Genomic DNA, 23,895 nt, shown 5'->3' with positions numbered 1-23,895 from the left:
TTGTCTTCAATTATCACACTGTTGATTTTAATCTATAAGATGAGTAATGAAGATATGCTTTCATCGATTTTTATGAGAGAATTAAATCATTCTTCAAGTATGTGAAAATAATATGGATGGTCGGAATACATATAAAATTCTTCTCAAAGTGTAATTTCATCAATGTATCTCACTTATGTGAAATTTTGGTTGTGGCTATGCTTTCTTTGTGTGATTTTGGTTGGTGTTAATTGATTTTTCGTACATTTTCTTTGTTTGGCGCTGTGACAACTTACAAACTTCTTTTGTTTTATGTGATTATCATTTGTGTCGTGGTGGGGTGTAATTATTGTGCCATTATTTGTTCCACTATTCTATTTTCGAAATTTGCTTTACAATGGGTTCAGTGTGCTTCATAGTTTTTCATGCGCAGTTTTCCATGTTTTTCACTTTGAAATGGATACTCATTGAATGTTGTTCAACTATGGCTTGAATTTTGAAATAGTTGGAATTAAAAAGAGCTTATTTTTTGTCAATCATATCTGATAACTTAAAACATTAGGAGTCTATATATACTTTTATGGCATTTTTAAGTAATAACTTTAATTGAATACAGTTTTTTATTCTACTTTGCAGATCTGTTTGATTAAAATACACGTGAGGTTATCTTATTTTAGGGGAATTTATCTTTATCAGAACATGACATTTGAATTATTTCTATTTGGTGAACTCTTTCCTTTATTTAGGTTTCTATGTGCATTTCATTATTAGCTTTATAGAGTTCTTAATTGTTTTTAAAACTTGATAAATGTGGGATTTAAATATGCTAAAATTTCAATCGGTCAATGATCTCATGCAGTTGAATTTTTTTGTTGACTTCTTCAATTTTATTATACAATCATTGGATTATGATTGTTGCATTGAACAGTTTAAATTTAGGGAAAGTAAGTTTTTCAGCATTCTTTAATATGTAATCCTAAATTTTTTGGTGTCATTAATATATGTTGCATCATTCTATTTATATCAAGAAACCAAAACCCTAAATTGACATGCAACAAATTGATATCAAATTTGCTCTTAAAAAATGATATTAGAGCTTATGGCTAAATTATTGTGTCAATAAAAAATAGAACACTGTAGTGGAGTAAAAATATTAATAAATGATTCAGTTAAAAATTTATCACTTAAAAATATGGTTCTATACAAATGCAACATAACTATAATAACGTCCAAAATTTTATTCCTACATTCAATATGAGGCATTATCTTAGAAAATTTTTATAGTGGATCAATAGTTTTGAAATCTTCTATAAATATTATTTTTTATTTGACTCTAAAATATTGAAGTCGTTGGAAGAAATTAATTGAACTTATTCAACTATTTTGGTTAAATTTTACAGTAAAACAAAATCAACATAGGCTTGCTTGAAACATAAATTTCAATAGTATGGCTGCTTTGCAATGAATCTCGGTATTAATTGCATAATCAGTTTAAGTTTCAAGCAAAATATTTTAATGCATATGAATAATATATAAGTTTGTTTGCCTCAAAACTAGTTTGTTATCTCTACTTCATTATAATCTTATGCTTAAGGAATGAACTGAACTATAGTTTATTGAAGATACTATATCAGGCTATCTGTAGATCTTTGAATATTGGGTATGTTACGAGCATTTTATTAATAATATATCACTTATGATTCTTTTTCCTGAAGACTAGTTAATTTCATATCCTTTGAAGCCTGCCACTTGCCTAAATGCAATAATTATTTATAGTTGAACTTCATCTAATTGAAAAGATCTTTGCTCATAAATATTCATTATGGATGCTATAAATCTAGAAAATAATTTGCAATTACATTGAGTCTACATTTGATGTTGTTGTATCTAAATTATCATTTACAATAAATTACTTAAATTTTTTACTTGATTAGGAGTTAGAATTGTATGAAAGCAGAATTGAGCGTAAAATATTATTGAAAGCCATCTTTTTGATGGAGATTCAGTCCATGTCCGAATAGAAAATTGAAACAATCATATCTAATGTAGTTGATGAATCAATTGAGCACTCTAAAAGTACAACTATTGATGAATTTTCTAATGATGTTATTCCTATGATGAATGGTTATACTGTTATTGATTTTATCTTTAGTTCTTGGTTTAATGATTTTGAAATTTGAAAGAACAACGTCATGCTGAGAACAAAGTGGCATACATATTTTTCAAAATTTTTAAAATTTTTTTTTGATAATAAATGTATTAATTGAAGCTTGAAATATAAAAAACATCCATCTGATCTAGACTAAAGTTGTTTAATTCATTAAAATTTATATTTGAACTGTTTAAGTTTGTTTTTTATATTGAAGTTGTTCTTTCATATCAGCATATCGTATTTGTGTGAGCTTTTTTAGTTTCTTTATCATATCATTTTCTAGGATTTAGTTTATATGTCATTATTAATATCCCATTTGAAGCATATCAGTTTCTTACCATTTCTTTACTTGTTTCATATGCAAGTTTTGTTTGCATTGCATGGAGATATTCATAGAATAAAAGCTTGAGGATAAAAGAATAATGCTTATAAATTCAACAAAACTTTATTAAAAAACCTTTAATAAATTAAAAATAACAACAACTATAAGCCTTTATCCCACTAATTAGGGTCAGTTATATGAATCCTTTTTCGCCATTGTGTCCCATCGAGTGTCATATTTTCATTTAATTCTAAATCAAGATCATTTTTATACAATATGCCTAAGTTTTTCTAGGTCTATCTATGCCTTTCTTAACATAAGTCAAATTTAAAACATCTACTCTCCTAACCGGATTATCAAATGGTCGACGTTTATATGACCAAACCATCTAAGACAACTTTCTAATTTTGTTCGCCACCGGAGCTACACCAACCCTATCATGGATATATTTATTTCGTATTTTGTCTCTAAATGTCAAGCTAGTATTCTCATCTCGGTAACACTTTATTTTATGCTTGTCTTTTAATAAATTAAAGGCAAGAAAATTTTGTTTATTTAAAATTTCATAGCATATTGGAACGTGCACATATATGTAAAAATTTTAGGAAATTTTGACATTAGAATTATGAATTTTACATCTTATTTTGCTTGTTGAATATCAATTACTTCATCAGAGTTGAAGTTTTTTAAACCTGAAAAATTGATACAATATAGCATATGTAGCTTCCTTCGCAATTTTTAGTTTGAGCTCATCTGGTTTCAGTTTGGCTTTTCTGTTTCCCATGATTAACTTTGTCATCATGGTGGCGTGTGATTAGTGTAATAACCAAAATAATAATAAATAAGTAAAAAAATTAAATAGAATAATCAATCTAAATGGCGACAATGGTTTGATGAATCATTACGATAACCCCGTTCGTCTTTAAGAGTTGAAGAACTGATCTCTTCGTGCGTAATAGACCGAGAGAGAGCGAAAGAGAGAAACAAAGAGAAAGGAAGAGGAGGACAAAGTGTGTTTGCCTTATGCGGGAGGAGGCATCATTGACAAGTTGGTGGTGGCGGTGTAGAAGAACGACTCGCACATACAATTTGTGCTGCTAAAAAGACTTACCAGAGGGTGTTTGATGGACTCCCGAGCAGGAGCTACAACATAAAGCTTTGGCGTGATCCATTTCATGCCCTAGTGCGTCGGAAGAATTTATTGTGCTCGAAGGAGTTGAGGGGTAGAGGCGAGGTCTTATGGGCTTCCTGTGGATTCCGATATGTAGAAGAGACGAAGGAGGAAGAAGAGGAGGAAGTTTTGTGTCGTTTATGGGTAGGAGTCGAACCTCGCATGCAGAGGAAGAGGAGGAAGATGCTCTTGTGCATATTAGTAGGATTCAGATCTTGCATGCAGAGGAGGAAGATGTGATCTCACGTGCGTGAGAGGGGCTTTAGACCGAGATATTAAAGAATGAGTTTTAATATTTAATAAAGTTATTTAATTATATATATATATATAAGTTTAATATATAAATGTTAAATTTAATTGCATTTGAAATCAGTATTCAAGCCATAGAAGATTAAGATTTGGATTAAGGAAAAGGTCGACGATAGTAAAAAAATGTTAGGGTTTTAATTATAAAAGTGTTTTTTTAAATAATAATATTTAATATAAGTATCAATTGCAATGATTAAACTTAAAGTTTAAGTATTAAAATCTTAATTAAATAGTATAATAAAATGAAGATTGGTAATTAACAATTAAAATAAATCATAATTAAGTAATGTGATAAAAATTTAGTGACTTTGAATATTTTATATATTATAGGGGTGAACTTGGATGGAGTGACAAAAATGAAAAACAAAGAAAATAATTTAAGATAGAGATGAGTACTCTTACTATTTGATTTATAATAGCATTTTGTTTCTTCTCAATCAATTGCATTAATAGTTATTGATATATATAAATTCGTGTATTAGTTTATCCTGATTTATATACTATCATTTGTATTAGGGCCTGTTTGGTTTCGATTTTTTGGGTGCGGCGCGGCCTTCTGCCGCGGCACTGTTTGGAAGACGGCTTTGCGGCAACGTACCGCGAAGCATGGGAGAAAGCGGGCCGCGGGATAAATCCCGTTGCCCCGCTTTATCGAGCGGCTTTTACCTCGTCGCCCCGCGCTCCTGGCGATCGATCCTCTGCTATCCCAGAACTCCCATGGTGTCGCCGTCCGCCCATATTTCGCGAAGCAAGGAGGTCTCTCCCTTCTATGCTCTTCTCATCTCCATTCCATCCTTCTCCCACGACTTTCTCTTCCATCAGAAGAGTTGAGCTCTTGTTATTTGAGTTCCCCAGCCTCTCAAGTAGGGCAGCTTTCTTCTGTTCGCATCCTTCCCTGATGGACGAAGATCCAGGAACGACTGCCATTGATTACGGGTAAGACATTAAAAAGTTGATTTTTTTCCTTAAAAATATGGGGTTCACATATTTAATATATTTATTATAAATACGATTCGCAATTACATATTTAAAGTTTTTACATATATACATAAATTTTTTAAACAGTTTTACCAAACAGGGACAGCTTGGTCATTTCTCCAGAAACAGCTGCTCCACAGCTGTTTCACACAGCTGCACCAAACAGACAGCCAATTTCCCCACAGCTACTTCCCCGCAGCAGCTTTTTGGGACAGCGCAGCTCCAACTGAAAAACTGAGAAGCTGCAGCTGCGCCAAACAGACCCTTAGTCATATTTGTGTGTTAGATTTCCTTGTAATAAAAATTATAACATGTTATATAATGTGTTATATATATATAATATGATTGTATGCACATAATTGACTATGATGAAGTTCACCCGTTTATGATACTAGCGGGGGAACTCTAAGGTGCTCGTGCACGTAAATGAAAAAGAATATTGATATTGAAATGCCTTAACTAATTTAGAAGATTTTTCTGGGACAGTTGTACATATATAAATTATATAGATATGATATTGATATGGTAAAACACCTTCAGTATTATGAAATGCCGTGAATGATCATATTAAAAACTTTCAAATGTTTTTTTATTGATTTATTAAAGTTTTAATTGACATGCGTATTGTTTTGTATTTTATTGTGTTACAGTCTAGGAGTGTGAGTGCATTGACTTTAGTTAGTTTATTGTTGTTTTAAAAAAAAGTATTTCATGTTAAATTAACTGATTAAAAGATAAGCAATAGAAGTAAAAATATTTATAGAAGATGGAACAACCAAAAGTAAGGTAAATTTAACCATTTTACTTTAATTCATTTTTTGTGGCTCTTTCATTATTAAAATGTTAGTTATAGAAAAAATTATTTTTCCACCGTCCGACCGTCTATACCAGCCTTGGTTAATTCCATACTCCAGGTCGGGTCGTGACAATTAGTATGCCACCATTTGTGCTACTATTTGCTTTCCAATAGTATTGAACAATAATTTTTGGGGCTTCATGTTATTTCATAGGTAGCATTTGCATGGTCATCAATTTGAAGTGGATAAACATCAATGCTTATTCGAGCATGTATTGAATTTTGAAATAATTGGAGTTGAATTGAACTCATGTCCTGCCAACCATATCTATTAGCCTGTAGTAGTTGGACTACTTTGACTGAAAAAATTTCTAGTTTTAATTTTTAATCTTATGTGTATGAGTTGGATGTGTGTTCTTTGAGTTAGATGCGTGGTCTTTGAATGTAGTATAAATGTCATCACCTAATTTCATGAAAAGTCCCCTCCTTATATCGATATGAGGCTTGATTTTTTTTTTTTATTTTCATTGAATGCTTTCCTTATTTAGTTTTGTTTAAATAAATTTTTAATTGTTATGGTAGTCTTCTTTATTTTATTCAAATTTGATTTAACTGATGTTTTAAGTGCTGTGGAAGAATATTAGTTGCTATTGATTTTGTGCGTTTCAAAATTCTTGTTGATTTATTTGATTTATTTGATCATTGCATTATCATTTGGATTATAATTCTCTTATTGTCTAGTTTAAACCTAAAAAAAATATTCTTACATTTTTAGTAGTCTTTGATTTGGGAATTTAAATGTTTTTATGTGATTTGCATCCATTGCATCATTTTAGTTGCTTCAAGAAACACATATCCTAAACATAAAATTACTCCAATATAAGCAATAAACTATCAACTACTCATGTTTTTTTTATTCCAAGTCATTTGGAAGTTTCTACACTATAAAATCATTAGACTTTTCGTGTAGTAGGATCAAGCCATAGAAATTCTTGATGCATCCAACTGAATGATCAAATAATGTTAAAATTCTTGAAATTGTGGATGCCACTAATTTTATTGGTGTTAAATAGAATGAATGATTTTGATGATACATTTTGATGATAAATTAACTGAATGATATTGGTGTTAAATTAAACAGGATGACGGGCTTGCTCAGCAATTGAAGTAGACTCTTAGAGAGCGTCTTCCATTCTGTCTTTATTATAGAAAAACCTTTTATGTTGAGAAAGAGTGGCTCATGTTACAAACTTTATTTGTTTTTAACACAAGCATCACTGTTTTTAGTAGAATTAGGCGTGGATTTATATTTCTCTTATGAAGATACGCACCATGTCAAGGTGGAAACCTTGCTTTCATTTGCTTGTTATTTCTAACGAGAATTTATTCAATTGATGGGTTTGTTCAGCACAAACATTTTCCCTACTGAAATGACCGGTGTAAAAATTAGATTATTATTTCTAGGGAGAATATCAAACGGCCCACAAAATGTCTAAAGAACAATCTGTGACGCTAAAAATTTTGCTTTTAGTGATATTTGTAATAGCTTAGATACTAAGAAGGACAAAAAATATATGTATAAACTAACCAAACAAAGAGATAAGAAAAGTAAAGATTTAACTCAAGTAAAGTGTATTAAAGATGAAAATAAAAAAAATGCTTTTTTTAGAAAAAGATATTCAACATAGGTAGGTGAGTTATTTTGATAAACATTTTAATGAAATTTCTGAAAATACGATTGATCTTAGTGATCTTAATATCGTTAATAAAAATAAAACGTGTTTTTTACTGTCGTATTAGTAAAAGAGAAGTTGATGAGGCTTTAAAGAGAACTAAGGGTGGAAAGTCTGTAGGACCTGATGATATCCCAATTGAAGTGTAGAAATATTTAGGAGATTTGAGAGTTTCTTGGCTTACTAAACTCTTTAATATTTTTTTAAATATTAAAAAGATGTCTGAGGAGTGGAGGAAGAGTATTTTGGTCCCTATTTTTAAGAATAAAGGGGATGCGCAAGTGTGTGCCAATTATAGAGGTATTAAGTTGATGTGTCATACTTTAAAATTATGAGAGAGGGTACTTGAACATAGGTTAAGACGTATTACAAAAATTTCTCATAATCAATTTGGATTTTGTTGGGCAGGTCTACTATGGAAGCTATACATTTATTGAGAGGTTTGATGGAGAAGTTTAGGGATAATAAGGAGGTTCTACATTTGATTTTTATTGATTTAGAAAAAGCTTACGAGAAGGTTCCAAGAGATATCCTTTGGAGAGTTCTTGTGAAGAAAGATGTTGATATGACTTATATTGAAGTCATTAAAGATATGTATGCTAGAGTTATTACTTGTGTTCGAACTGAAGGAGGATTGACCAAATATTTTCCTATTTCTGTTGGATTACATCAGGGGTTGACTTTAAGCCCATATTCTTTTGCTTTTGTCATGGATGGTCTTACTGGGCATTTACAGGAGGATATACTTTAGTGTATGCTTTTTGCTGATGATATCCTTCTCGTGGATAAGATGAGAAAAAAAGCCCAGGACAAACTTGAATTATGGAGGTCTATATTGGAGTCTAAAGGCCTTCATTTGAGTAGAACTAAAACAGAATACATGGAATGTAACTTTAGTAGTAGTAGTTCTAGTGACAGAAGTGTAATTTTGGTTGATCAAATTATAGAAGGTGTGAACGATTTAGATATCTCGGGTCTGTTGTTCAAAGTGATGGTGATATAGTGATATAGATGTTATGCTTGGGGATGTTATTAGTAGAATTCAAGCTGGTTGGTTGAAGTGGAGGAATCCTTCGGGTCTTTTGTGTGATAAAAAAGTACCGCTTAGACTGAAAGGAAAATTTTATAAGAGGGTGGTGAGACCTGCAATGCTCTATGACACTGAATGTTGGCCTTTAAAAATAGAAGCATAATACTAAGTTAAGTTTTGCCGAGATGAGAATGATTAGGTGGATGTGTGGCTTTACACTTAGAGACAAAATGTGAAATGATTATATCCGTGATATGGTTGGTGTAGCTCTAGCGACGGACAATATTAGAGAAAGTCGTCTTAGATGATTTGATCACATTAAACGTCAACCATTTGATGATCCGATTAGGAGAATAGATATTTTAGATTCGACTCATGTTAAGAAAGGCAGAGGTAGACCTAGGAAAACTTGGGCTTATTGCATAAAAAATGATCTTAATTTATTAGAACTAAATGATAATTTGACACTAAATAGGATGCAATGGAGAAAAAGGATTCATGTAGCTGACCCCACGTAGTGGGATTAAGGCTTTGCTGTTGTTGTTGTATTCATTCTTGGGTAAAGTTCTTTTCACGTAGTTTCCTCTTAACAAAGATGCTACGAATATCTGCTAAGTTCATTGCTATATCAGATAATTCTAGCGATATCTAATGCTCATTGCTATATCTTATTTTATATAAATGGCCAATAATTATTGCAAGTAGGTTATTAATACTGAGAAATTTTGTTCTTTTTCTATTTCGTTTGTGGAGTTTTGTAATTTATACGTAGACAAGGCCACTCAAGAGAAAATGCTATTGTTTTTAAATGTTGCTAGAAGAGAGAGAATTGCAATAGATTGAATCTTTACAAAATTGTTATTCTAGTACAAGCATGTACGAGCCCATCTATAGCTGAAAGAAGGGAAGAATTATGAAAGTACAGTTCATGAGAATTCTGTTAATAACGAGGAGGTATTTTATTACTGGATAGTGCAGATCCTTACTTTAAATAAATTGGCTCTTGTGATAGCTTTAGGTTTGGTAACACTTCCTCTTAAACACAAGATGATATAGAATATGTTAGTTTTAGTTTGAAGACAATATTGACCATAGATTAAATAGTTGAATGTTTTATTGCTCGAATTTTATCATGTCACAGGAGGAGAATTGTTGACCTGGGAAACATCGAGTAGTGCAAATTGGATGCAAATAGTCGTTAATAAGATTCAAGTAAAAAAAAGCTAACAAAAACACAAGTATCGTTAGAAGACATCAATAGAGAGTGTCGTTGTGGATAAATGACAAAAGTGTGGTCTTCTTCGGAGAATAGATGTAGATCATCGAGGTTGATAGATTTGCGAGAAATAGATGTGGCTCAGTGCTCGATTGCTGACAGTAAGAAGATATGATAAATTCAAGTGCAAATTTGTCACTGTTAGAATTGTGTGAGAGAAATTCAATGGAGTTCATAACTTCAAGGAGTGTGGCATTGAATGGAAGGTATTTGATGTAGATTGACAGCATTATCGGCTATTCCTATCATAAAATGTTAGAAGGGGGAGAGAAGGATTTGCATTATAACTTCAAAGAATTTACATTTTAGTACAAGCATTTTTTTTTGAAAGCCCAAAAAAGCTAATATATTAAATAGAAAAAAAAAAGATACAGATACAATGTGTGGGAGGGCCCAAGCATGACACCCTGCCCATACAAAAAACCACAAAATGTTTCAAAACTAGAAAAAACAGAAAATACATTAGATAGTAAAATAAAAAGTCTAACAATGCTGAAATACATAGTATCAGGTGGCTAGAGAGCGACCCAATTTGGTTTTGCCTCGGCCTCTAGTTCTAGGGAAGGAGCAAACTAATAACTTAGTAAGATGATTGTCATTGTCAGTAGTAACTAATGCATCATCCAATATGTTTTCGAGTTGGAGTCGACCTCCATTCTTCTTCTTCCTCCTGGAATAGACCTGTCATTTCTCATCTGAAGAATCAGTCTGATGGGGTGGTAGGGCTGAAGCAGAAGGAATACCAACCGTAGTACCCACAATAGGTTCTAGTTTATGTGAAGTATGAGTTGCCTCTACACCGGATACTTCCTGAAGAAGTCGAGCTACGAGGCTCTCTTGATTATCAGTCTGAGCACTATCATTTGTATGTAATAGTCCATCAGTATTGTTTTCTATGGGGTTTGAAGGTGTCAGCATCACATCACTCGCAGCAACAGTAACGACAGGGGCAATAGAATCAGACACCAAAATTTGTCCTATGTTAGCTTTCTTTCAAGGTTATACAAATATGTCCTTTATCCCAAATATATCCTTAGAACCATCCTTATTCACTTGATCTTTAGATTTCAAATTAGAGTGAAGATTATGACATTTATCAAGAGTATGCCCAAACATCTTACAATGAGAACAACAAGAAGGTCTATGCTCGATGACAATTTGTTGTTAATATTCATTATCCGTTGTGCCTAACCAGACTTCAGTAACATCAGACAAAGTAATATCTCTTTCCAAAAGTATTTTGGCTACAGGAGGTCTGGTAAGGTTGAAAGTGAGTAGATATAGCTTCATAGGGTCTCTAAGTATGACACTAATAGAGTAGAGAATCTGATGATGAAAAAAAATGCAGCTTGAGATCAGGTAGACTAAACCATACTAGTACAGTAGGAGGTTCATGATTGGGGTCAAAATCAAGAGACCACTTGAGTAGCTTCATTGGTTTACCAATAATATTAAGATAATTTTTGGAGAAAATATGAGTGTAGTTTTCAGACACAGTTAACTGAATCAAAACATGTCTTCCATCCATGAACCCCTCTTTTCACTTTCCTTCTAATTTGAGATCATCAAAACTTTTCCCGCTAACTTCCATAGCTGGGTGTCTCCACTGAAATTTCCCAATGAGAGCAAATTTGAATTTGTCAATCAGGGTTGAAATTTCTGACTCAGAGAAAAATAGTGTTGTCTTCCCACACTTCCTGTTTGCATTCTTAATAAAAATGTTGTCTTCCCACACTTCCTGTTTGCATTCTTAATTAAAAGGCAGTCACCTGTACCATCACGATTCTTCTTATAACTTGAGGGGAATATAACCGCCGTCTCCTCCCGAGGATTACCCACAACGTGAGCAAAAGAGGTTTTACCGGGCTCAACCGAAGGAGGAAGCTCCATCACAACAAGTCACATCAAGGGAGAAGAGCTGCAAGTCGGACAGAAGAGGTCTGGGCTGATGCTGCGCAGAAGAGAGGAAACGCAGACGACTGCGCGGAAGAATTCGCACAGAGGATGCCGCAGATAACAGAGGACGTCGTGGAAATAAAGGACGCTGCAGAAGACTCGCAGACACTTCAGCGATCCCGCAGAGATGCGCACGATGCCGCAGAAGACTTGCAGACACTTCAGCGATCTCGCAGAGACGCGCACGACGCCTGCACAGACGCACACCTGTAGAAGATTTCGAGCTGCGAGGATGATGACACATGAAACAGACGAACACAAAAGGAGATCGAGCACGAGCAGTGGATTAGAAACCAGAGTTCGTCGTAACGGCGAAACCCTAGCGAGCTAGAGAAGATGAACAAAAGGAGTCATTTTCATATTTTAGTACAAGCATATATGTGTCTATATTTAGCAAAGTAGAGAAACTTAAGGAAAATACAATAAAATATAATATTTTCAATAATAAGGAATTATTGCAATATTAAATGGTACGTGTTTTTACTATAAAAAGAGCATGTGATATTGTAGATGTAATCATGGACGGTTTGTATTACTTGGCAATAAGAAATTCATTGATGGATAAGTTGAGCAATACTTAAATTAGATGGATGCATGACAATTAAAAATGGTAGATTGGAAATAGTTTTATTTGAGGGACAGTGTGAGCTCCATTTATTGAAGATATGATTGTAAAAAATAAATTTAGTTGATTTGGACATGTACAACTAAAGGTAAAAGATATACTAATAAGACCAAAATTATAATAAAATCAATAAGAAGGGTGCTTCAAAGGTAGTTTTGCTACAAGTTGTTGAGAATTGGGATCCTTTTGGTAAAAAGAGAACATTGATGAAGTCTTAGGGTTTATTTGTAAATATTGTACTACATTATTTAAGCCCATGTTATGAATATACAAACTCATTTTTGAACAATTCTTTTTTTTTTGGTATCATAGACTAACCTAGCCGTCTCACATCTTTGCCTTCCTAGTTGCGACTGTATCGTAGGGTTCGGTCACATCGTCGCGGTCCTAACAAGCTATGATGGTGACTATCTTGTAGGGTTCGGTCATGAAGGTGTGAGATCGCGATTGGTCACGTTGTCTCCTTCCTAGTAAGCTTTGATCGTGATTATATCGTAGAGTTCTCTATATACTGTCATCCTAAATTTGGTTTCTCAACTATATCGTGAGGGATTTGGGCAGGAGAGGGTTTCTGCGGTTTGTTGTGAGATGAAGGAGTCGAGTGGCAATGTGCAAGGACAGGGGGAAGCGAGAAAGAGGAACAAACTGGGAGAGATGCGTGACTTTTGTGTACAGGATGTGGAGCGGAAGTATAGAAAGAAAGGTTGATGGGGAGGATCTCAATTTTGAGGGTCAAGTAGATCAGGATCGAGTCAAGAAGAGGAAGGGAGTCTCGTGTGATCTAGACTTATTGAGGATGTTAGGAGAAGGAGATGGTGCAGGAGGTAAAGGATTGGAGCATCTGAGGAAGATAGATTTTGAGGTTCTGAAGGTCTTGATCGAACTCATATAGGGAGCTAGCATCTTGACGGGGTCCACTACCTCAACACGTGCTCCGATGCAAGTGAAGCTGGATCTCCCTCCTGTGGATCTGAAACTAAATTTCTTTGTTGGTCACATCAGATCGAGGTTGCTTTAGTTGGGAAGAGACTGAAGGGATGTCTGATGAGAGTTGAGGCCGAGTCAAAGTGTGATAGTGCCGAGGGAGATGAGTGGAGAGCCACACATGCCTTACTTTACACATGGCTTCTTAACTCGATAGTTCCATTGATCGCCTCATCAGAAGATGGCATTCGAAAAGTAAGGGATGTCTGGGCAAAGCTGAAGTGGATTTATGTTGGGACGGAGAACCACATGAGGGTTTTTTAGATTTAGCGTGAGCTACAAATAATGGTACGTGGTGATATATCGATTCAGGAATACGTCATAGATTTGGAGCGAATTTGGGCAGATCTCATTTCTCGTCGATGTTGAGCTTTAGCGATCTGAAATGTAAGAAAGAGATCTTTACACAGATGAGGAGTATGCAGTTTTTGGTCTATCTGAACGCGACCATTGATCAGAGGAGATCAGTCCTCCTAGCTCAGACGACTATTCCTTCACTAAATGATGCCATTGCTGCAATGATACAAGAGGAGAATAGCATGAAGCTACGCTTTGAGCCGAGTGGACTTCCGGGTGCGCAATCAAGGCTGATTGTCTCGAGCTCAGGTATGATAGTTGTCCAGGAGGAGAGTTGCAAGTGTTATAATTGTGGTGAAGTCGGGCATTTGAGAAAGACCTATCCTAGGCCACTTAAGGAAAAGAGACAAGTGGACGTGCACATGGTGGAGGCCGTGATGGTCAAAATTGTGGAAAATAGGGTTACTGGGCAAATCGATGGTAATAAATGAGGGAGAAACGTGTGATTTTTACCAAAGAGGATTACGAGTGTCTGGAGCTGTTGAAGAGTAAACAAAAATCAACAGGAGATGAGGCTGAGGAAACTTCTAGCCAGTTATCATCAAAGGGTAACATTTCACTTATGCCAACTTTGACAAAGATGCTTGTGATACACATGCTCTTGCATCTATTTCCACCGCAGGATCAACAAAATTGATAGTAGATTATGGTGCATCTTGACATGTGATATATTATACCATAGAGTTTTCTTTCTATACCCATAGTAGTACTAGAGAGCATCTAGATTGTTAATGCTACAAACTCAACCTAAAGTTTTAAGGGTACAGTGAGGGTACCAATTATATGACTTTGACCAATATTTTGCATGTTTATTTTCTAGTAAATCTTTTATCTGTGTCGTTATTTTCCAACTAAAGTATGCTATTTTTTTAATATTCCTAAGGTGATCTTCCTAGAGAAAGGGATGGGTCGGACACTTGAGACTGGAACGTGGCATAGTGGATTTTAATACTTGAACTGGGAGAGGATGAACTCTACTTTGACATCTATGGTAGAGAGTGATGGAGTAGGAGAATCTGGGAGGAGTGTGGAGGATGTATTGCCACTACATCACAGACGCATGAGACTCTTATTTTGGTTTATTGAGCCGGTTGTGTAATTCTTTATATGAAAAGACAAATAAACAAAAGATTGTTTGTGTTGCTTGTGAGTTTGACAAGCTTATTCAAACTCTTATATTAGTTCTGAAAATATGAGTTTTGGTATTTTTGACTCGATTTATTCTGATCTTTGAGGACCTTGTTTACAAGTTCTATGAATGGTTATTGATATTTTGTGACTTATTGATTGTTTTCCTCGTCTATGAATGGTTATTGATATTTTGTGACTTATTGAGTGTTTTCCTCGTGTTACTTAGTTATATTTGATGAAAAATAAGGGTGATATATTTGTTTGCTTCAAACATTTGAACAAGACAATCCAGACTCAATAGGATGCAGTAGTGAAACTATTGAGGTCTGATAATGAGAGTGTACCAACAAAATATTTGGGGAATACTTGTCATCCTAAGGGATATAATATCAAATCACATGTTCATACACACCGACATAAAGTGGAGTGACAGAGAAAAAGAATTAACACCTTCTAGAGGTTGCCCGAAACTTGATGATCGTAATGAATGTCCTAAAGCATTTATGAGGGCAAAAAGTTTGACAGCTGCTCAATTGATTAATAGGATTGACTAATAGGATGTCATCGAGGATGTTTGATTGAAAATCTCATTGTCAAATGTTGAAAGGAGATAATAAAAGGATTCTCCCATTGAAAATGTTTGGATGTGTATGTTTTATGAAGGATAACAAACTATCAATAAGGATGCTGGATCATAGGGCTGTAAAATGTGTGTTCGTAGATTATTTTGTTACCCGAGAATGGTATGTCTGCTGAAGCCCGATAGAGGAGAGACTGTTTGTGAGCATTAATGTGTCATTTAGAGAATTTGAATGGTACGACACCTATGAGTTGCCCTTACCCTTCAGTGACTCATCAGATACTGGATATATGAGGCAATGTAGAGTGAGAAGCAATGATGAGAGAGTGGTACACGTGGGAGCAATTCCTTGTCTTGTGATGTAGGATGAATCAATTTAGGAATTAGAAAATAGGGAGAGTGAACCCAAAGGTGGTGGGATTCAGGCTGAAGGTGAGCTAAAGGGTGTATAAATGGAGAAGGAAGCAAAATAAGAGAATGGTGTATGTAGTCCCACTTTTGTGAGCTAATCTCTTGTCCTGGTCTTCCTTGACTCTTAAGACAACTACAAGATCCACTTTCGACTTAGAACTCGCAGATGGTGTGATTCCTTCTCTTTCTTCTCCTAACCCGACAACTTTAAGAAGATACTCTCGCAGCAATGCACAACATCCTCCCGATTTTTTTTGGGTGGGAACATGACATTGCTAATTTGTTTCATTATTCCAACATATTACCTTTAAATGGAGCATTCATCGTATCTTTGGACACTATCTCTGTACCCAAGTATTTGACAGGTTGTTAAGCAAGATTTCAAGTGGAAAGCAGATATGTGTGAAGAGCCTATAACTCTCGATAAAAATCGAACATGAGAGATAGTGTCACTATCAATTTGGAAAAAGACAGTTTAGTGCAAGTGGAACTTCACGGTGAAACAAACTCTAGAAGGGAAGGTGGAGCGATACAAAACATGACTGGTGGAGAAAGGGTACAATCGGTCATATGACATTGACTATGATGAAATCTTTGGACCAGTAACAAAGATAAGTGCAGTGAAAACATTGGTTTCTCTTACAGTGAATGGTGGGTGGAGGTTACACCTACTCAATGTAATGAATGTATTTCCTTGTGGTGAGTTACTGGAGGAGGTATATATGGAGACACCATCTGGATTCAGTACAATCTAGACAATGGAAAATGTGTGTAGGCTTAGGAAGCCACAGTATGGCTTGAAGCAGTTTCCTTGAGCCTGGTTTGATAAGTTTAGAAAGGCTATGGTAAGCATGGGATATCGACAGATCAATGTAGACTATACGGTGTCCTTTCAACAACTTGAATGTCACACTACTATTGTATGTTGATAACAACATTGTCACCGATGATGACGAGACAAATTACCTAGCTAAAGTTAAGATGGGTCAATGAATTTGAGGTGAAAGATCTTAAATAACTCAAATATTTTCTTGGATTGAAGTGACTTGTGGACTTGAGGGGATGGTTTTGTCCTAGAGAAAATATGTTAGATCTTTTCACAGAAACATGCATGTTAGGGTGCAAAACTACAGTCTTTCAATGGACAAGAAAGCCAAGCTGAGTGCATGGGCAAGAGAACCTGTTGATCGTGAGAGGTACCAAAAATTGGTGAGTTGTCTGATCCATCTGTGTCACACTCGATCCAACATCTCTTTTTCAGTGAGCATGGTGAGCCGCTACATGCACGATCCAAGGAAGAGTCATATGGATGTAGTGTATCAGATTTTGAGGTATCTGAAGAGTGCATCGGGGAAGGGGTTGATCTTCAAGAAGAATGGTCATGTGGTCATTGAGGGCTTTTGTGACGCTAGCCGGGGAAATTGTGCAGATGACAAAAGATCCACCTTAGGATATTGCATGTTCATAGGAGGCAACTTGGTATTTTAGAAGAGTAAGAAACGGTCTGTATTTACGAGGTCAACAACAAAAGTAGAGTACACGCCATCGCATTAGGAGTTGCCGCGATGATGTGGCTGAGAGCCTTGTTGGTGAAGCTTAAGGTGGACTAAGGAACTCAAATGAAGTTGTCGTGCGACAAGAAGTCAACAATTAGCATTCCTAACAACCCAATGCAACACAATAAAACTAAACATGTGGAGACTGATAGATTCTTCATCAAGGAAAAAATTGAATAACGAGCTACTAAAGCTAAGTCATGTAGCCATTGGAGTGTAGTGGCCGACCATCTCACTAACAGATTTAGTTTCATTAGATTTGTTTAGTTTATGTGACAAGATGAGCTTAGTGGATATTTTTTGCCCATCTTTTGGGGCTGTGTTAAGAATTGTAGCTTATTTAGGGTCCTATTGGTAAAAAGAGAATATTGAAAAAGTTTAGGGTTTCTTTGTTAAACGTTGTAATACCCTATCTAAGCCAATGTTATGATGTACGTATTAGGTTTTTAGCAATTCTTTCTTTTCAAGTTTTGTGCAATAATCATGCAAAGTAGGTTTAACATTACATTAATGCTAACTAGAAATAAATGAAGGATGAAGATTCATGCAAAAATAAAATAAAATAAAATAAAAAAATGAGAATAATGATTCATAAAGCCAACCTTAAATGGCAGGGACAAGGTTATTGATGATAATGATGATATTATTGCATATTATTATGTTATCCATATTTCTCAAGGTATAGAGGCTTTGTGTATTCTGTAGCTGCCATTGAGAAGGACTTGTGGACCAGTGGAGGAGCTAACGAGGAATATTTGAAGGCACTAAATGCACTGCTTGGCAATTTTCCTCGCTTACGAGCTACTGAGCCTACGACCCTAAGCATTCCACATCTTGTTACGTCTCTCAAAACTGGCTCCGAGGCAACTCAGGAAGCAGCATTAGATTCACTTTTTCTTCTTAGACAGGCATGGTCAGCCTGCCCAATCGAAGTTTTCAAAGCTCAATCAGTTGCGGCATCGGAGGCTATCCCTATGCTTCAATATTTGATTCAGTCAGGACCACCACGCTTTCAGGAAAAAGCAGAACTTCTTTTGCAGTGCTTACCGGGCACACTTACTGTCACAATTAAGCGCGGGAGCAACTTGAGGCAATCTGTTGGAAATCCTAGTGTATACTGCAAGTTGACTCTCGGGAGCAGTCCACCAAGACAAACCAAGGTAAATTATGATGATGAAACTTCAAGATTTCATGTTTTTAGATTGTCAGCAGAGTTTTTTTTCATCTTTTTTCTTTGTTATTCTATGATAGATCATTAACTCATAGTTTTCCATGATCGCTGTCTTTTCTAGTCTAATATGTTTGTTGTGCATCATTTGGCAAGGGCTGATGGTCCAATTATCAGGATTGCATGTTTTTTTTTTCTCTTCTCCATGTTTTATGGAAATCATGCTAGTCAAATATGTGGGTTTCGCACCTATTCAGGGCAATGCCAATGTCCAACTATTTGGGATCCTTATCACTGCATTTATGAAAGAATATGTTTGTGTTGATATTTTATGATTTGTTCATGCAGGATTTGATAGTCAAATTGATCATCTTTGATTTGAGACCGCCAAAATAATGAGTGTCATTATCTTTATATTATGTTTTTGTCCTTTTTTTTATTTGACAGTCAAATTATATATTTTATGTTTTTGTTATTGTTAATACTTTATTCAAAAAAAAGGATGATCATATTATTACTTATAAGAATGGATATAATAAAACACATATTGATCATTTTCTAATGAGAAGAAGAGATCGTTGAGAATGTAAAGATTGTAAGGTTATTCCAAGTGAGAATTTAATTATTCAATATCGATTATTGGTTCTGAATTTTAAGATGAGAGTTGTAAAATAAAGAATACTATAAATCTTTGTCATAGAATTAGATGGGTGCATCTAAAAGACAAATAAAATTATTTTTACGAGTAAACTTCAAGATTGAAGATTTGGGATCTTCATGAAAAAATAAATTCTATGTGGGATAATAACAAATACTATTAAACAAGTTATATAAGATGTGTTTAGAGAATCAATAAGAAAATTTTTTATAAATAAAATTAGTCGGTGGAAAAAATAAAATATAAGTTGTGTTATAAAAATTGGTTTAAATGTAAAAACTTAGAGAACTAGAAAAAAATATAAAATGATACGTAGGAAGTTTAAGAGAAAAATTTGTGATGCTAAAAATTATGTTTTTTGTGATATTTATAATATATTAGATACTAAAGATGGTGAAAATATATATATAAACTAGTTAAACAATAAAAAAATAAAAATTTAACTCAAGTGTATTAAAGATGAAAAGATCGTCGATAATATAAAAATTGTAAGGTCATTTCAAGTGAGAATTTAAGTATTCAATACCGATTATTGTAAGATGAGTTGTGAAATAAAGATTATTGAGAATCATTGTCATAGAATTAGATGGGGTCAACTAAAAGACACGAATATGATTATCTTTTTATGAGTAAACTTCAAGATTTCAAAATTTGGGATATTCATAAAGAAACGAATTCTATGTGAGATAAAATAACAAATACTTTTAAACAAGTGGTAAAAGATGTGTTTGGAGAATCAATATGAAAAGTTTCTATAAATATAAATAGTAAGTGGTGGAATAATAATGTGCGAGAAAAGATAAAATATAGGAAGTATTATAAAAATTAGTTTAAATGTAAAAGTTTAGATAACTGAAAAAAATATAAAATGACTCGTAGAGAGTCTAAGAGAATAATTTGTGATGCTAAAAATACTACTTTTAATGTTTTTTATAGTAGATTAGATACAAAACATGGTGAAAAATATATGTATAAACTAGTCAAATAAAGAGAAAAAAATAAAGATTTTACTCAAGTAAAGCATATTAAAGATAAAAATCAAAGTGTTTTTTTAAAAAGGGATATTCAATATAGGTGAGTGAGTTATTTTGATAAATTTTCAATGAAGTTTTGAAAATAAAATTAATTTTAGTGATTTTAATATCGTTAATAGTAATAAAATATTTCATTTCTACTGTCGCATTAGTAAAAAAGAAGTTGATGAGGCTTTAAAGAAAACAAGGATGAAAAATCTATAGACCCGATCATATCCTAATTAAAGTGTTGAAATATTTAAAAGAATTGAGAGTTTTTTTTTTTCTTACTAAACTCTTTAATATTATTTGAAAAATTAAAGAATGCCTTAGGAGTGGAGGAAGAGTGTTTTGGTTCCAATTTTTAAGAATAAAGGGGATGCACAAGAGTGTGCAAATTATAGAGGAATTAATTTAAAACTATGAGAGGGGATAATTGAACATAGGTTAAGACGCATTAGAAAGATTTCTCATAATCAGTTTGGATTTATGTCGGGCAGGTCTACTATGGATGCTATGCATTTATTGAGAGGTTTGATGGAGAAGTACAGAGAGGATAAGAGGATCTACATGTGATTTTTATTGATTTAAAAAAACTTAAGATAAGGTTCCAAGAGAAATCTTTTTGAGAATTCTAGAGAAAGATGTTGATTTAACCTATATTCAAGACATTAAAGATATGTATACTAGAGCTGTGTTCGAACAGGAGGATTGGCCAAATATTTTCTTATTTTAGTTGAATTACATAAGAGATCGGCTTTAAGCCCATATCTTTTTGCTTTAGTTATGCATGCTCTTACTGGACATTTTTTCAGGAGATATATCTTAGTGTTTGTTTTTCGCTAATGATATCCTTCTTTTGGATAAGGCTAGAGAAAGTGTTCGGGATATGCATGGAGTCTAAAGGTTTTCATTTGAGTAGAACTAAAACTGAATACATGCATGGCAATTTTAGTAATAGTAGCTCTAGTGGCAGAATTGTAACTATAGGTGATCAAATCATTAAAAGGTGTGAACGCTTTAGATATCTCAGTTTTTTTGTTCATAGTGATTGTGATATAGATGGTGATGTTATTAGTAGAATTCAAGATGGTTGGTTGAAGTAGAGGAATGCATGGAGTCTATTGTGTGATAGAAAAGTGCCCCTTAGACTGAAAGGAAAATTTTATAAGATCGTGGTGAAACTTGCAATGCTCTATGATGCAGAATGTTGGCCTTTAAAAGAGAATCATAAAACCAAGTGTTGTCGAGATGAGAATGATTAGGTGGATGAGTGGCTTTACACTTTGAGACAGAATGCAAAATGAATATATCCGTGATAGGGTTGGTGTAACTCTAGTGGTGGACAAATTTAGAGGGAATCGTCTTAGATTATATGAAGAAATACGTTCTTGAACTGTCTATATTTTTAACTAATTATTCTAGCACGACGTCATTTCCTTGTAGTTTTTTTCCTTTCTATAGACCAATATTTCTACAAAACTTGATGTAGTTGTTTATTTTTTATTTTTTGTGACTTCTTACAAACAAAAAATGGAAAGATGCTGCATATTCCCTTGCTAATTATAGTAGCTGTTCAGATTGATGATTCATACTTTGCTTTCTCTGTAATTTCTTAAAACCTGTTAAATGGGCAAGAATTACTTTTCAGTGACTTCTATCAGTTAATTGTTGTCTCCTTCTGTACTTAGGAATTGAAAAAAAGATCAAAATGGTCCCTCAAATTTTTATGAGGGCCTATTTTAATCCCAAACTATAGAAAAGGTTTGATTGCAGTTCTTGAATTTTTAAAATTGGAGTTAAAATGGAATTGGAGTTAAAATGGTCCTGCCATTAAAAGTAACAGAAATTGAAGTCAAAGTTAAAGGAGTATTAAAAATGAAGGTATTTTAAGAATTTACATCTTGAAATTTTTACCACATTTAATAAATGATATTTTTTAAAAAAATTGGGATTTATAGAACATTTATCAATAATAATTGCTAAAATTTATAAATTTAACCATCTGAAAATAAGATTAAAAATATGGAAAATGTTACCAATAAGTCCCATCTCAAAAAAGCTAAGTAGACAAACTGGATTTTGTAAAAATATCAATATGTGAATTCTTAAAATAACTTTATTTTTAACACCATCGGATAATGTAACTGTAACTTTTGTTACTTTTAACAAAGTTATCTTTTGTCATATTTCAATACTAGGTGGACCAAGTGAGTCAAATTATATATAATCTGGGACTTAAATAACCCCACATAAATAGTAAACCTTTTTAATCCTTTCTTCTCTCAGAATTCCATATGCTTCTTATGGAATTCCATAAGGGGTAATGAAAAGCAGTAAATTAACTTCGATTGGTTATTAGAAATTAGAGAAATTGTGGTGTGCTCTTTATTAGCTAAATGTGTGTTGGCCAAATTATAATAATTTGTATGCATAATCTTCAGATTGTATCCACCGGCCCTACACCAGAATGGGATGACGCCTTTGCCTGGGCCTTCGACACTCCGCCAAAAGGACAAAAACTCCACATATCGTGCAAGAACAAAAGCAAAATTGGAAAGGTAATGCTCACAAAGTTCTGCATTTGACAGTTTCTTTTTGGATCATTTACATACATACAGCATAATTCTTATGTATTTACATATCTCACACCTAAACTTTCATATTCACACACACAGCACTTGAATCCTTAATATCACATCAAAAATGGCACTATTATCACTTTTTAAAAGTCAAAAACATTTTTTTTATGCAGAGGTTTAAAATACCAAAGTGCTATTTGTGTAAATATGAAAGTTTATGTAAATACATAAGAATTGTGTGCTAGGTATGTAAATTCCCTTTCTTTTTTTCTGTTATTTGAATTGAGTTTGAAGTTTGATCTGAATTACAGAGCTCCTTCGGCAAAGTTACAATACAGATCGATCGGGTGGTCATGATGGGATCTGTAGCAGGCGATTATACATTGCTTCCTGTAAGCAAGAGTGGACCTCCTCGAACCATAGAAATCGAGTTCCAGTGGTCAAACAAATAGCACCTTTGTTGTGATTCACAGGCTTTCCCCTTGTAATTTTTTTTGCAGGACAACTCAATAATCTTTGATTGCTGCATGTGAAGTAAGTCCTTAATAGTTATGATGTCTTACTGTACATAGTTGAGAATTCTGGTGTCATTTCTTGTTTAGGAGGATTGCTTCTGGGAAATGTTTGTAATGTTTGATATGAATTATTATTTATTCTATTTTTTGTGTCATTTCAAGCCTTATCCAGTTTTGAATGATATAAGTTTGTATTTTTTCGTGCTCTTTTATTTTATTCTATTTTAAAATATGTAGGAAATTGCATCAACTGCATTTATCATGATTAATGCATAGGATCCAAATCTAGCTCAACCATGGCTTGTCAATATTTTGAAAAAAATGGTTGAATGTCTTTTCCTTTGCTTTCATTCCAATAAATGATAGTTTGTACAATCTATTTTAGGTACATAATATTCAAGATAATCTAAATTAAGTAACTTAATTAATACATATTCCAAATTTAATTATTCAGCTAAAAAGAAAGAATCCGCGCAAATATAATATTTCTTTCTTTGCAACATTGCGAATAAGGAAACTCTTTATTCTGTCTGATTTCATTTATTTCTGATTGATATCCTCCCTCAAATTGATGCTGGTTGATCAAAAAGAATCAATTTGCTGACAAGAAACT

General features: G+C 33.7%; 1 protein-coding gene across 1 annotated transcript in view; it reads left to right on the top strand.

The window, feature by feature from the left end:
* Positions 1-23,431, top strand: part of LOC110021616 (protein CELLULOSE SYNTHASE INTERACTIVE 1) — a 43,666-nt gene extending 20,235 nt beyond the window's left edge. The window contains exons 6-8 of the mRNA XM_020720177.1: positions 18,052-18,506; positions 22,630-22,746; positions 23,079-23,431. Coding sequence (XP_020575836.1) covers positions 18,052-18,506; positions 22,630-22,746; positions 23,079-23,219 — 713 coding nt within the window. The 3' untranslated portion in view covers positions 23,220-23,431. The remainder of the gene's footprint in view (positions 1-18,051; positions 18,507-22,629; positions 22,747-23,078) is intronic.
* Positions 23,432-23,895: the final 464 nt, after the last annotated feature.

This window comes from Phalaenopsis equestris, unplaced genomic scaffold, assembly GCF_001263595.1.
Source record: "Phalaenopsis equestris unplaced genomic scaffold, ASM126359v1 Scaffold000136, whole genome shotgun sequence".
In the NCBI taxonomy this organism is placed as follows: Eukaryota; Viridiplantae; Streptophyta; class Magnoliopsida; order Asparagales; family Orchidaceae; genus Phalaenopsis; species Phalaenopsis equestris.
Note: the sequence above shows the minus strand (reverse complement) of the source record. Positions and strands in the feature narration are given on the sequence as shown.